This window comes from Oncorhynchus tshawytscha, linkage group LG16 (genome assembly GCF_018296145.1).
Source record: "Oncorhynchus tshawytscha isolate Ot180627B linkage group LG16, Otsh_v2.0, whole genome shotgun sequence".
Lineage (NCBI taxonomy): Eukaryota > Metazoa > Chordata > Actinopteri > Salmoniformes > Salmonidae > Oncorhynchus > Oncorhynchus tshawytscha.
The window spans coordinates 76,462,160-76,475,741 of record NC_056444.1 but is presented as its reverse complement, the minus strand read 5'-3'; the positions used below and the strand labels follow the sequence as shown (position 1 = coordinate 76,475,741).

The following is a 13,582-nucleotide window of genomic DNA, read 5'->3' as shown; positions in this document are numbered from 1 at the left end:
CTGCCTGCCTGCCATCCTCTCGGCCTGCCTGCCTGCCATCCTCTCGGCCTGCCTGCCTGCCATCCTCTCGGCCTGCCTGCCTGCCATCCTGGCAGGCTGTCTATCTATCTGGCTGGCTAGCGTTCTGCCTGCTTGGCTTGCTCGCTGTCTGCCTGCCTGGCTGCAGTCCTCTTGTCAGCCTGCCATCCTCTCTGGCTGTCTGCCTCACTGGCTGCATGCTTCTCTCTGGCTGTCTGCCTGCCTCTCTCTCTCTGGCTGTCTGTCTGCCTGCCTCTCTCTCTCTGGCTGTCTGTCTGCCTGCCTCTCTCTCTCGCGCTCTTTCGCTGGCTGCCTGTCTGCCTCTTGCTCTCTGGCTGGCTGCCTGCCTCTCGCTCTCGCTGGCTGCCCCTGCCTCTCGCTCTCGCTGGCTGCCCCTGCCTCTCTCTCGTACTGTTCTTGCTACATTTCAGTGTCATCCATCCTTATTTCTGCCCACAGGAAGAAGGGAGGTCGTTCAGGCATAAGTAACAGTGCGGGCCGTGCCTCTCAATTCCAGCACCATGCTATGGGAGGGTCTACCTTGTCAGATTTTGAGTCCGAGGACGAACTGCAGATTGATGAAACTCCCCCTCCACGACGCAAGGCTGGAGGATCTAGCAAGAAGAAACTCAGTGGTGAGAGAGTACATAATCTAGTTTGAATGTAATATGTAGTGGGGAGCACCTGCTTCATAATAGCATTCATTACTAAAGCCTACAACAGTTTTCTGCTCCTGTTGGGGCATTCAGTTCATCCTACTGAGCCTTGAGAAGGAAGGTTTTTAAAGAGTTCTTTGGGTCAGTGAGTGTTATCGTTATTAAATTGTATTGGTCGTATACATACTGCGAGCCAGGCCTAATCGCTCAACATCAATGCCCAACCTCACTAATGCTCTTGTGGCTGAATGGAATCAAGTCCCCACAGCAATGTTCCAACATCTAGTTGGAAGCCTTCCCAGAAGACTGGAGGCTGTTATAGCATCAAAGGGGCGACCAACTCCATATTAATGGCCATGATATAGAATGAGATAGAGTTAGACGAGCATACTGTTGGTCATGTAGTGTATTGTGCGGGGTAGGTTCTGTCGGTTGGTGGCGCCACAAACTAGAACCCACCTCATGTCTGTATGCCTAGATCGTGGATCTCCCACAGATGGATCGTGAGCTACTAGTAGCTACCAGCCCACCTGTGAGTAGCTCGCCAAGCAATTCTAAAAGTACATGCTATTTTTTTTCATGTGTTCCATCATTAACTGTGATAAACATAAAGCTCCCTGCTACTATCCAATCAAAGCCACAGTGTCATTATGTCACCCCTGGTTAGCCAAACGTTACACAATATCTGGGTCGGAAAGATAGGCACGTTGGGCAAGTAACCGAAAGGTTGCTGGATCGAGTTCCCGAGCTGACAAGGTAAACATCTGTCATTCTGCACCTGAGCAAGGTAGTTACCCCACTGTTCTCCGGGCGCCGATGATGTTGAAGGCAGTCCCCCGCACCTCTCTGATTCAGAGGGGTTGGGTTAAATGCAGAAGACACATTTCAGTTGAATGCATTGTTGTACAACTGACCCTCTTTCTTTCCCTTTCCAAATACATTTCCAGCAATATTGTCTGTTTATCACTCTGTATGTACCAGTTAATGGTGCCAATGATGAACAGTCTGGTGGCTAGATAGTTTTTCTATTTTACAATGTTAACTGCAAAGCTGGCTTACCTAACTGAACTAACAATGATTATTGGCCATTGTTTTACAAACTCTGCCATGACTTGTTGCAGCAGTACGCCTCATAGCAGAAACATCGCTAGACCGACACTTTCCTCTCTTGCTAGATGTGCAATTAAAAGAGAATTACACACAAAATCGAATGGTCTTCAACATCCATTTTCAGAAATACTAAATATAATTCTTATGGGGCCTGTCATGCCAAATACTGTTTATTAACCATTATTTTACCAGGTATATTGACAGAAAACACATCTCTTCTACTCATCCCCAGGTCCTTTGTGTACAAGAGAATGTGCCTATTTGAAAGGTGTGTGTGTGTGTGTAGCTTGCGACATGTTTATTATTTTTTTTAAGTAGCTCTTGTGCAAGAAAAGGTTGGAGACCCCTGGCCTAGATCGTATTCCATCAGGGCACACTTGGCAACAAAATGAACAACCCTTGTCCCCTCAGGTCTACCCCGGAAGCTACCAAGGGCCAAGCCTTGCTCTGACCCCCATCGCATCAGGGAACCCGGAGAGGTTGACTTCGACATTGAAGAGGACTACACTACAGATGAGGAGGAGACCATGACTGTCCATGGAGTGAAGGGTGGAGCCGGGGGCATCCTGGACCTGCTGAAAGCCAGCAAACAGGTGGCAGGGCTGGACTCTGCTCTCAGGTAGGACCTGCCTCGCAATTCCAGACACTTAATCAGCACTCTGAATACATTTTGTTTCAGACTATCATGTATTTTATTTTTTCTGAAGTCAAGTGGATAATGGAGCCAACGAAATGTGGAAGATGAATGTGTTACACTTTACTTCCATTAACATTACTGAGAAGCTTGGACGACTTGCGTAATCAAAGTTTTTGCAACAGATCTAATTTGAATTCTTACTCAAACTACCTCTCTATCTCTCTCCTCCAGTGAGGAAGCACCAGCCTCTCCCAGCACACGAGAAGCCATTCAGGGCATGCTCTCCATGGCCAACCCTCCTTCCTCTTCCTCCTCTTCTTTGTCATCCTCCTCTTCCTCCCCTCTCTCAGTCTCTGGAGGGCTGTCTGAGGGACTGGGATTAGTCAAAGAGAAAGGAGGGAGAGCCGTGTGGGTGACAGGAGACAATAAGAGCAGAACAGGAAGTGCCTCTAAAGAGAAGACGACGTTCCAGCGTCCCGGGAAACGGCCTGTCAAGCGGCCGGTCCGTCACCTTAGTGATGAGGAGAGCACAGATGAGCAGGAGACTCTTGGCACCTGTTTTAAAGACGCAGAGTATGGTGAGTCATAGGCTGTGTGCTTCCATATGACACCCTAGTCCCTATATAATGTACTACTATTAACCAGGCAAGTCATAGGAGGAAGGAGCACTGCTGCCTCGGAGGCTGCTGCCCTCGCCCTGGGGCCGTTCATTTTGGAATGGTCTCAAATAGGGCTGTGGTGGTCATAACATTTTGTCAGCTGGGAATTTTCTTGCAAATGACTGCCGGTCTCACAGTAATTGACCGTTAATTAACATGTTTACGTTCTCCAGGCTTCCACGCATACAAGCTGCGCCTTTGGAATAACTTGATTTAAAATAAAAATTGAATAAATATAATTTTAATATAGCCAACACCATCACAATAATATCCATTAATTGGGAGGGTAAGCGAGAGACTCTCCTCCTCTGCTTTTGTGGTAAGTAATTAAGATGATATCTAATCAATTGAAGATGGGATTAAATGAGAAAGAAAAGGTAGCCTCCTATTCTGGTTATGAAATTCACGGAGTTGTTGTGTGTACTGTAGGACGGTGAGAAGCACAACGTTATGGCTAGCCTCTATTAGCCTAGTTTCTCTCAGGTTGATTCAGTCAAGACGGGTAGGCCAACTATGTAATCAGATGGGATGATAAATAACTAGCAAGAAGTGAGTCTAGTGCCAGATAAGGGGTTGGATCTCCCTCTACCTGCTCCGAGCCTCCAGTGCATAAGCGGCTTGTGGATTTGGGGAAGCTTATTTTCACCATTAAAAATGTACCTTTTTATAATAAAGCATTCCATGCATCATCACATCATTTGCAAACTTATGTAAGAGAGCTTCTATTCCTAATGTGATGATTCAATTTGATAGTCATAATTTACACTAGTAATATAACTCAATGTTTGCAAAAGAGACTACTGTTCAATGCAGCGAATAGTGGCTTAAAGTAGGCTAAGCTATATCAGATACATTTCTCCTTTTCTTTCCACAGGGAAATGTTATAAACACATTTCATGCAATTCCACTATACTTTATTTGTCTGAAGACATTAGCACAATCTTTTTTTAATAGGACAGACCATTTTAAGGTAGGCTACTTTGCTGACTGACGAACAGATCAATAAAAATGATGTTGTCTGATCCATGTAATCGGCCTTCAAAAAGGGGACACATACAATATGACGTCCATTTAACCTGGAGGAGGAAATGATTGTCCAAAAACAAACAAACGTGGTACTGGCCCAATGAGAGACAGTGAATTTGCACACTCACCAGGGATATGGCCCATGTTCTCCGCTAGTGCCAGTAAGATAGGCTACTGTTTGCTCAAGTTGAGCATTTTGATAACTCAAAGACAGATTGGAGTCTTTTCATTGCCATCTCTTTATAGCAATAGCCATTTGCTTTCCAAAAAAGTTACCACAATTTGTATTTAAAAATATATATATATATATTGCAATATGCCTGGCTGGGTCTGTTTTTCACTGACAGTCACAACTCAACAATATACTTTTATTTATTTATATATATTTTATATATATACACACACGCACTCACTCACAACATTACCGAAAGTATGTGGACACCTGCTTGTCAAACATCTCCTCCCAAAATTATGGGCATTAATATGGAGTTGGTCTCCATATTGGTTGGTGGGCCGGACACCGCGAACACTGGGTACTGGTAAATACAACACAACCAACTAACAGCATAACACAACACACAGCTCTCTGTGCGGGTTGCTAGAATATTGTGGGCGCTCCTTATTTATCAAAGTTTGTATGAAAACTCATAGCTGTATTTGCGTTTCATTGACGATTGGGCTCTGTCAGAATTTGTGGCTAACATTAGTACATTTGATTACAGTGGTGAGTGAGAATGACAAATCAGTGGCTGATAACACATCATCTGTTGCTGAACGACAGCGCCTCATAGAGTGCTCTTTAAGAAAACTGCATTAAAAATATCCAGTAAACCGCAAAGCACCCGGGCATCTCCCACCTGCGCAGCTGCCAAGCTGAGCAGAGACCGCTGCTAAGCAGAGAGCGCCCTGAACCTAGAGCGCAGTTGCACTTGGCCAAATAAATTCCAGTAATTTATGCATTTACGCTGACACTTCGCGACCCATCATTAACAGGGTCGTGACAAGGGCCGGCCCTGTACCTTCTGCTGCGCTAGGCAAGACAAACATGCAGTTGTGGTGTGTTGATTGGGTGAAAACATGTTGGCTGAAAAAGTCTCAAAATAATGGTGGATAATGAAATTAGAAGTTTCAGAGAATAGTGTAAAATAAGCTTTGTCAATGACCCAGCCTTAATGAATTTTGTTTATTTACACATCGAATTTGATTGTCCAACATCAGTTTCAGGATTTATTTATTTCATCACCGCCTGGTGGTCTCTTTCCTCTGCTATGGTGTTGCATTGCAGTCAGCGATTTGTTTTCTCCATGGTCCTGGAATCAAATCATCTGTTTGCTTGGACACCAGCCTGATCTCCAGCTCCTTCCACCTCTGGAAACTATTGAGGTGGCACAGATTCTTCTAGTCCCTTTTCCATCCCTGACCAGCGCAGATTTGCACTCGTGTGAAATAAGTTTTCAGCAAAAACAAAAGGCTGCATCATTTTGCTTGGAATAGACAAGCCATGGTCTCCACTCTCTCCCAGTTCGCCATCCTCCTATTGAAGTGGGCCACCGAACACTTTAGTTGCCCCTCTAATCTTGGGATATTCCCCTCCTTATCCTGATGTGACCCAGCCTGCACGAACATACCCCATAAAGATCCATTCATATATTTTGGCCACTCTCTGGAATCTTATGTTTTTTGCCCTGTGAAGACCCTACTATATTGGACCCGGACTCAGATTCGTCGCTCCCCATCCCTGACGACGGTGCTGCTGCTGCTGAATCCGACTCCCAGACAAAAACACAAGATCCCAGTGAGTGGCCAAAATATGAATGGATCTTTACGGGATATGTTCGTGCAGGCTGGGACACATCAAGATAAGGAGGGGAATCTCGGTGAATGAATGGCCTGGCCTCAGGCTTGTCATTCTCCACACCTGCTGATGGACATTGCTGCACACTGAGATTTCACCAGCGAATTTCTTTGGTTTATAGATTGTGCCTCTCTTCATTTTTTATATATATTTTTTTATATTCGCTTCCTGATAGTTTCTTAAACATGGTAGCAAATTGTTTCAAATCTCTATAGCTCACTTTTAGCAAAAATTATATCCACTAGTAGTAGCTATCTAACGTTAACAGGCTAGGTTAGGCTATTGCCTTAATCACTAATTGCCTTCATCACACACAAACATAAAAATAAAATGAATTGGCAGATTCATTTTTATTAATGTTTCACAATTGGATAATCCCATATAAACACACATCACCATAGCTACGAAGGATAGTGGGAGTGAACTTCGAGAGAAGTGGAATGAGGTGGGGGCGGGAACTGCAGCAACGCTATGAACTGGTGTCTGGGGTGCCGCCGGCGGTGTAGGAGCTGATCAGGGGCGCCGGTGGGTGGCAGCCAATTGTCAAAATGCAGCCCCAAATTCAAGTGCCGCCGCAGGCGGCTGCCTAATCTTGCCCAATGGGAGGGCCGGCCCTGGTCGCGACCAATACTTTAAAGGCTGGATTAGAGGGACAATAGAGCGCCAAGTACCAGGCCATTAGCACGTTTGGTAGGCTACTCATCAACACTGTTCCTTTGCAGAGTTTTTGATGGGATTACCGTGACCAACGGTCAAAGGGAATTTGACTGAGGTCATGACTCGTGACTGCCAGTGTGGCGGTAATATGTCACCGCAACAGCCCTAGTCTCAAATATGCACACTCTGCCTAACTGGTTCCCGGGCGAGCTAAAAACGAACGCACAAACATCTTAGCTTGTCTAAATCATAGTCCAATCAGGGAACTATGGATAATTAACTAAATGTGAATGATCCAATGATGTCACAGTCATTATCCTTGACTGTCTGTGTTTTCAGTCTATCCGTCCTTAGAGTCTGATGAGGAGGACCAGGTCAAGAGGAAGAGGAACTGGGGCGACACTCCTTGGAGCCCCAAAGGTACTCATTACTGAAGTCCCTGAATGTTAGACTGGACATATTTCATCACCAAATCGGCAAAGGAAATGTGTTGATACTTAGTTGAACATTTTAGAAACCATTTGGTAGGGGGATTTGATTAATTCCACTAAAATCTTCTCTTGTTCCCTCAGCCCGGGTGACCCCCACCCTGCCCAAACAGGAGCGCCCAGTAAGGGATGGGGCCAGAGTGGCGTCTGTGGAGACTGGCCTCGCTGCAGCTGCTGCCAAACTGGCACAACAGGTGAGAGGAGGGGACATATGTCGGAGGAGGACCTACTTTTAGCAATAAACAAGCTTTTTAAGTTGAATTACATTGTCCTCCAAGTGTTGCTGTATCTCCTCTCCACTTCTGCGGGCAGTTTGGGACAAGTTAAAGTTCTGACAGGAAGGGCAGTTGGTAGTAGTGCCTTTTTTTAATAAAATCTTATAGGCATTCAAATAGATATGACAACCATCAAAGACATGTTTTCTCTCAACTGTCAATTGAGAGTCAGATGTCAAAACGCCATGCTCCAAGGAACTAGGGAAGCTGAGTGCGTGTCAACTGTTCTGTTTGTTTATTCATCCAGGAGATCCAGAAACCCACCAAGAGGAAATACACCAAAAAGCCCCGCCCTGTTGCCCCACCACAGCCCCCTCGGGCTGAGCCGTCTCCTCCCTCCCCCCCTCCGGCCCCGGAGCCTCCCACCCCTGACTTCAGCCCTGAGCGGAGGATGGAGTGCTACTCTGCCAGCCTACTGGACCATGAGTACACGGCAGGCCCTGGCCCGTTCGGTCCTGGAGGCCCCAGAGGGAGTGCTGCTATGGCTCCTGGGGTGTTCCTCACCTCCAGACGACCCTCCCTCTCCCCCCAGAACAGCAGCACTTACTCCCCCTCAGCAACCTCCCCCGCTGGGCTAGCCAGCCCCGGCAGCGCTGGAGCTGGTGGAGGTAAGTACACATCACAGCACATAGACATGAGTTGTGTTCATTAGGGCACACAACAGAAAACGTTTCAAAGCATTTTGCAATGGAAAATGATAGTCCCTCCCTGTATGTCTCTGTTTTCTTCCATTTGGTGTCTAATGAGCAAGACCCTGCACATTGACATTCACCAATGTGACAAACTATTTTCTTACCCATTGCCTCCTCCTTCCTTCATCTCAGGGAAACGTCCAAAGAAAGGACTTGCAACAGCAAAACAGAGACTAGGAAAGATTCTGAAAATACACCGCAATGGGAAGCTTCTCCTGTGAGATGCTTTTGGAGATATGGATGGAGAAAGATTTTTAGGAATGATTCTCGGAGGAAAGATGGATGCAATTTTAAAGAGGACTTAAAGGACGTGACTGCTTTAAGAGACTGTGTTTATTTTGTTGTTCTATAATTCAACTTTTGTTCATCTGGTGTCCTCACCTAAACCTGTCATCCACTTTTCCACCCTATACCCCTTCCCAGTCCCATTTAATAATTAATCATTGCTTGAATCTATATAGCGCTTTTCTAGCGCTGAAATATTCACATTCTGCTTTGGTACTCTGCTTTCACATTTGGGATTATTCATACCTTCATATGAATATATTGAGAAGCATCTCAACATTTAGTTGGTCATGCACTGCTCAGATCAATGAAAAACATATGGTCAATTAATTGATCTGTCTAATCATCAATCAAACCATTTAACTTACATGAAGGAATCATGTATTCATCAAATTGGCAATGAAAAATGTCTGAAATCTATTTTAGTTGATAAGTTATATGACCCATTCTTCCTTTGACGTGGGTCTCCTTTTAATGTGCACAAGCGCCCAGGATTGAGGGCAATGGGGTGAATGTTTTAAATGGGAAATAATGCATTTCCTGACAATTCAGTCAAATGGGATTTTGAGTTTGTTTTTAGTTTGGGATTATTTATTTTCAAATAGCTTTTATATTTATTTTGTGGTAGTAGGAATGCTTGCCTTTCCAGTTCTGTGTTGTCATCCATGTTCTCACCTCACTTTCAACACCTCAAGTTCACGCCATCTTTTGTATTTATTTGACTACTCTAGGTTATTCCTTTTATTCACCACCTGGGTTTTTCTTTTTCCCCCATGTACAAAGCAACCAAACCTTTTTAAAGGAACAGTGCAGTCAAAAATGTATTTTCTGTGTTTTTATATATATTTTCACACTGAGGTAGGAATAATATTGTGAAAATTATGATTATTCCCTTTTAGTGTACAAGCTGTTTGAAAAGTCCACCTGGAATTTCAGCCTGTTTTAGTCGGATGGAGTATTGGTCTGCCTGGTGACTAAATTAGTTAATAGACCAATAAGAAAGCGTTCCAAACCTCTCTGCCAATAACAGCTAGTTTTCGGTTTTCCCCTCCCCACTCAGACCACTCCCAGACAGTCCTAGCAAAATTTTTACTTGAGAAATTGCTCTTTTGCTAAAAAAAAACCACTTATTTTTGTACCTTTTTAAAAAAAATAATAATAATAATACCCAAAAAAAGCACCATGAGGTAATTAATTGTTTCCCAGAAAATATTTTATATTGAGATAACAGCAACATTGGACATTTTTAATTATGTGAAACCTGTCAGAGTTTTCACTTGTGTTTTTGATTCTATTCATTTAACAGATTGGTACCTAGGTTACATTTAACTCACATCTGGATGAAGTTGTGTTTTTAGATGTGTATATTTTTGAATTGATATAGCCATCCGTTCCATTAGTACTGTTATGACATGAACAGTCTGGTTCCTAATAATTTTCCAATCCACCATGGTTTGTATTCAAGTCTTTAGTATTATACACTTGAGCCAGCAGTTGTAGAATGCATCCCAAATGGTGCCCTATTCTCTAGTGCACAATTTTTGACCAGGGCCCATTTGAGTAGCATACGATTTCAGGAATAGGGTGCTGTTTGGGATGGAGACGTAGAATGTGTTTTATTTAAAGAACGTGCTACACATTTAGACATGCAGAGTTGTAGTTTTATCTAAGGATATTGATGTCTGGAAGCTATGGATTTGATAATGATTCCGAAATGTACATAATTGTTGGAATTTTGTTTTTATATAGTTCAAAGGAAGTATTTCTTAACATACCTTGTATAAAATAAATGTCATTTGGAGAACTGTATGCAATAGTCTTAAGTATTGTTTTTTTTTTTTTGTATGCAGTAATTGTCATTCTGTTTAGTTGGTTGTGTTATAATTAAGCAGTAAGGCCCGAGGGGGTGTTGTATATGGCCAATATACCACTGCAAAGGGCTGTTCTTAAGCATGACGTGACGTAGAGTAGCCGCGGTATATAGGTCATATACTACAAACCCACAAGGTGCCTTATTGCTAGTAATTAGAGCACTAAAAATACATGTTTTGCCATACCCGTGGTATACAGTCTGATATACCATGGCTGTCAGCCAATCAGCATTCAGGACTCGAACCACCCAATTTATAATGGTAGTAAGGCACCTCGGGGGGTGTGGTGTATATGGCCAATATACCACGACTAAGGGCTGTTCTTATGCACGACGCAACGCGGAGTGCCTGGTCACAGCCCTTAGCCGTGGTATATTGGCCATATACCATAAATGCCTGAGGTGCCTTATTGCTATTATAAACAGGTTACCAATGTAATTAGAACAGTAAAAAGTTATTTTTTGTCATACCTGTGGTATAGTCTGATATCTTGGCTTTCAGCCAATCTGCATTTAGGGCTGGAACCACCCAGTTTATAATGAAGTTTGTTCTCAGTAGCTCTGCTCTTATTGTTTTATCTGTTTTCCCTTATGTTATCATTTAGTATTAATAATATTTACTCTTGTCAATGTATCTGTTAGATGTGAAAAGCATTGACCTGGAGGAAATATACTTCCCTTATTATTTGTGTGGCCTGCAGTTGTTCACCAGTACCAAAAAGGCCCTGTACTCACTCATGTTGTACTACTGATGTACGCATTTTAACAGAATGGTTGTGTGATATACTACAGAGTTTGTCTGTACAAAGTTTCTCCACATCACTTCTGTAATAATTGTTATGCTAAAAAAAAAACTTTGTTGTGCCACAACAGTTGTGTGAAATGTGTTGTACATCATTTGTACAACCTGAGTATACAAGACCAAATAGTACAACCTTTTTATTGGGCCAGTACTGTTACATTGTTTGTTTTACTACTCTTTTCTCTGCAGTTGACCCCTGTCTTAAACCATACCTGGGTTAAAACACTATTTGAAATCATTCAAAATACTTTAGCTGTGCTCGATTGAGCTTGCCTGTTTCAGTGAAACCAATAGAAGTCCCAATAGTGCAAACCCTTCCCACCAGACCTGGCACTCCAGGCAGGCTGAAGCAAACGCTTAAAGTATTTTAAACATTAGAAATAGTGTTTCAACTCAGATCTGTCTTCGACCAGTTTAAAAGCTTCATAGCTGGACAGATGGTGGCGACACTGAAACGCACATCAATCTCAACTGTATGTTCAAGATTAATGGTTCTGACTGCTATTATTGTAATATTAAAACAAGGAACATATTGTATTAAACACACCAATACTTTACATGTATTTGGACGTACATTTCTTTCCTCTTCCTATAGCATTTCTACCAAGGACTTTCAGAGGGTGTGTCTGCACCATCCCTTATTCTTTATCATTGCAAAGGAAGGCATTTTGATTTTTGATGATTTTTAAAAAATGAGTAACTGAGCCATTGCGATTTTCTATTGCGATGGTTTATTAAAGTGTGGAACACTTTCTCTCAGGGTTTTATTGTGTATCTATATTGTGCTTATTAGGTAATGGTGATAATTACATTTACACAAGCTGTAGAAAAATATCACAATCACATTTGAAAATGATTTCAATAGCATTTGTATTCCATGTACTGATTTAAATGTTAGGTGATTATCCATCTGGTTTTCAGAGAGCTTGAATTTTCATATTATGCGTAATTAAATCATATACTTTCAAAGCTCAGTCATATGTTTCCATGTCCATTACCCATCAGACTCATTTCATAATTATTGAGGAATTGTTTCTAAGACCGGTCTCAAGTTGGCAACCCGAGGGCTGCTGGGCTCATATTCACAAAGTGTGCTGATTAAGTTTATCCTGTCCCATATAATCTTATCTAAAAGGCTAAACTGATCCTATATCAGCACTAAGGTACCATTTCCTGTCGTTGTGCCCTTGAGCAAGGGACTTAATCCCTAAACTGCTCTCCATCCAGAGGTGCTGCTCTGTCTCCACATTTTTTTGTGACAGCCTGAAGTCAAAATGGATTAAATACCTGTCTTTTCTCTCACCTATCTACACGAAAACATTTCAATTTAGTACATTTTACATACAGGCTGTAAAACAGCCAACGCAGAAAAAGTCAAGGGGTGTGAATACTTTTGAAGGCACTGTATTTATATTTCAATACTATGAGGTTGGAATAATCCTGTGAAATAATGAAAATTATGATGCCCTTTTTAATATAAGAGCTGTTTAAAAAGATTGCCTGATATTTCAGCCCGTTTTGGTGGGGAATTTTGGTTTAAAAAAAACAGCGTTCCAAACATGTTCATGCGAATATAAAATATGCGCATTTTCCATCAATTTCACTTGTTGAGAAAAGTCTGCGTGAAGAAGTAGGGAAGCACAACTTTTGCGCTTAAATTCCAATGTACCAAATAAAAACTACAAGTTAACTCTACTGATTGTTTTGTCAGTAAAATGTTGCATAAAGGAAGCCTGCATTTTGTGACCGTAGCATACGTGTACGTATGTAGTGCAGGACCAAATCGGAGAGCGAGGTAGGAAAGTCCATGTAAAGCTTTATTTATTTTTTTGGATTTTAGAACTACTTTAAATAAGTCTACACGAAACACATACCTTATCTTGGTTAGACGTTTTGATAACTGCCCAAAATCTCTCGGACAAGGTCACTTTTATCAATAATTAGCATTGCACATTTTTTTAAAGAAAATATTGGCGAATTTATCGATACAACTCACCTTGTCCGGGAGAATTACACAGCTATCAAAACATCACGCTAAGGTAAGCCTACACCAAATACACAATTAAATTGTTTAAATTGATTCACAATGTGAAAAATGAATGGAACCATTTCCAGCCATTTATTGGTATTTTGACACGTACACTGTGGCGGACTATAGGACAGGCACCCCCAAGTGTCTGACCAACTCTGCTGTGTAGCAACCTAGCGGTGCCAAAAGCCCTGGTCTGTTCTTCGTCGATGAGGTTTATCGGCGGTTGGCATTCCATAAATGTTGCATTACCGCCACCTACTAGACTGGAGTACAACTCCCTTATACGTTGCTTTAAAAAAATTATCCCACCATCTACCACTACACTCACAAAAATAAATAAAAAAATAAAATGATAAAGAATAACACCACCCTACTCCACTATTTAAATCTATTTCGTCCTACCTAGGGTTGCACATTTTGGGGAATATTCAGAGGTGGGAATGAACAAGAATATATGCAAATTAATATTAATATCATTTAAATGTAGATGTTTTTTGCATTGGATATATTTATCATATGA

At 42.2% G+C, this 13,582-nt stretch overlaps 1 protein-coding gene across 2 annotated transcripts in view; it reads left to right on the top strand.

Annotated features, from left to right (window-relative positions):
- The window catches only part of LOC112216368 (histone lysine demethylase PHF8), a 28,993-nt gene extending 18,826 nt beyond the window's left edge, over positions 1-10,167 (top strand). For both annotated transcript variants that reach the window (XM_024376319.2, XM_024376318.2), the window contains exons 15-21: positions 478-653; positions 2,196-2,403; positions 2,653-2,999; positions 6,958-7,038; positions 7,191-7,300; positions 7,629-7,989; positions 8,206-10,167. In XM_024376319.2, coding sequence (XP_024232087.2) covers positions 478-653; positions 2,196-2,403; positions 2,653-2,999; positions 6,958-7,038; positions 7,191-7,300; positions 7,629-7,989; positions 8,206-8,294 — 1,372 coding nt within the window. In that variant the 3' untranslated portion in view covers positions 8,295-10,167. The remainder of the gene's footprint in view (positions 1-477; positions 654-2,195; positions 2,404-2,652; positions 3,000-6,957; positions 7,039-7,190; positions 7,301-7,628; positions 7,990-8,205) is intronic.
- Positions 10,168-13,582: the final 3,415 nt, after the last annotated feature.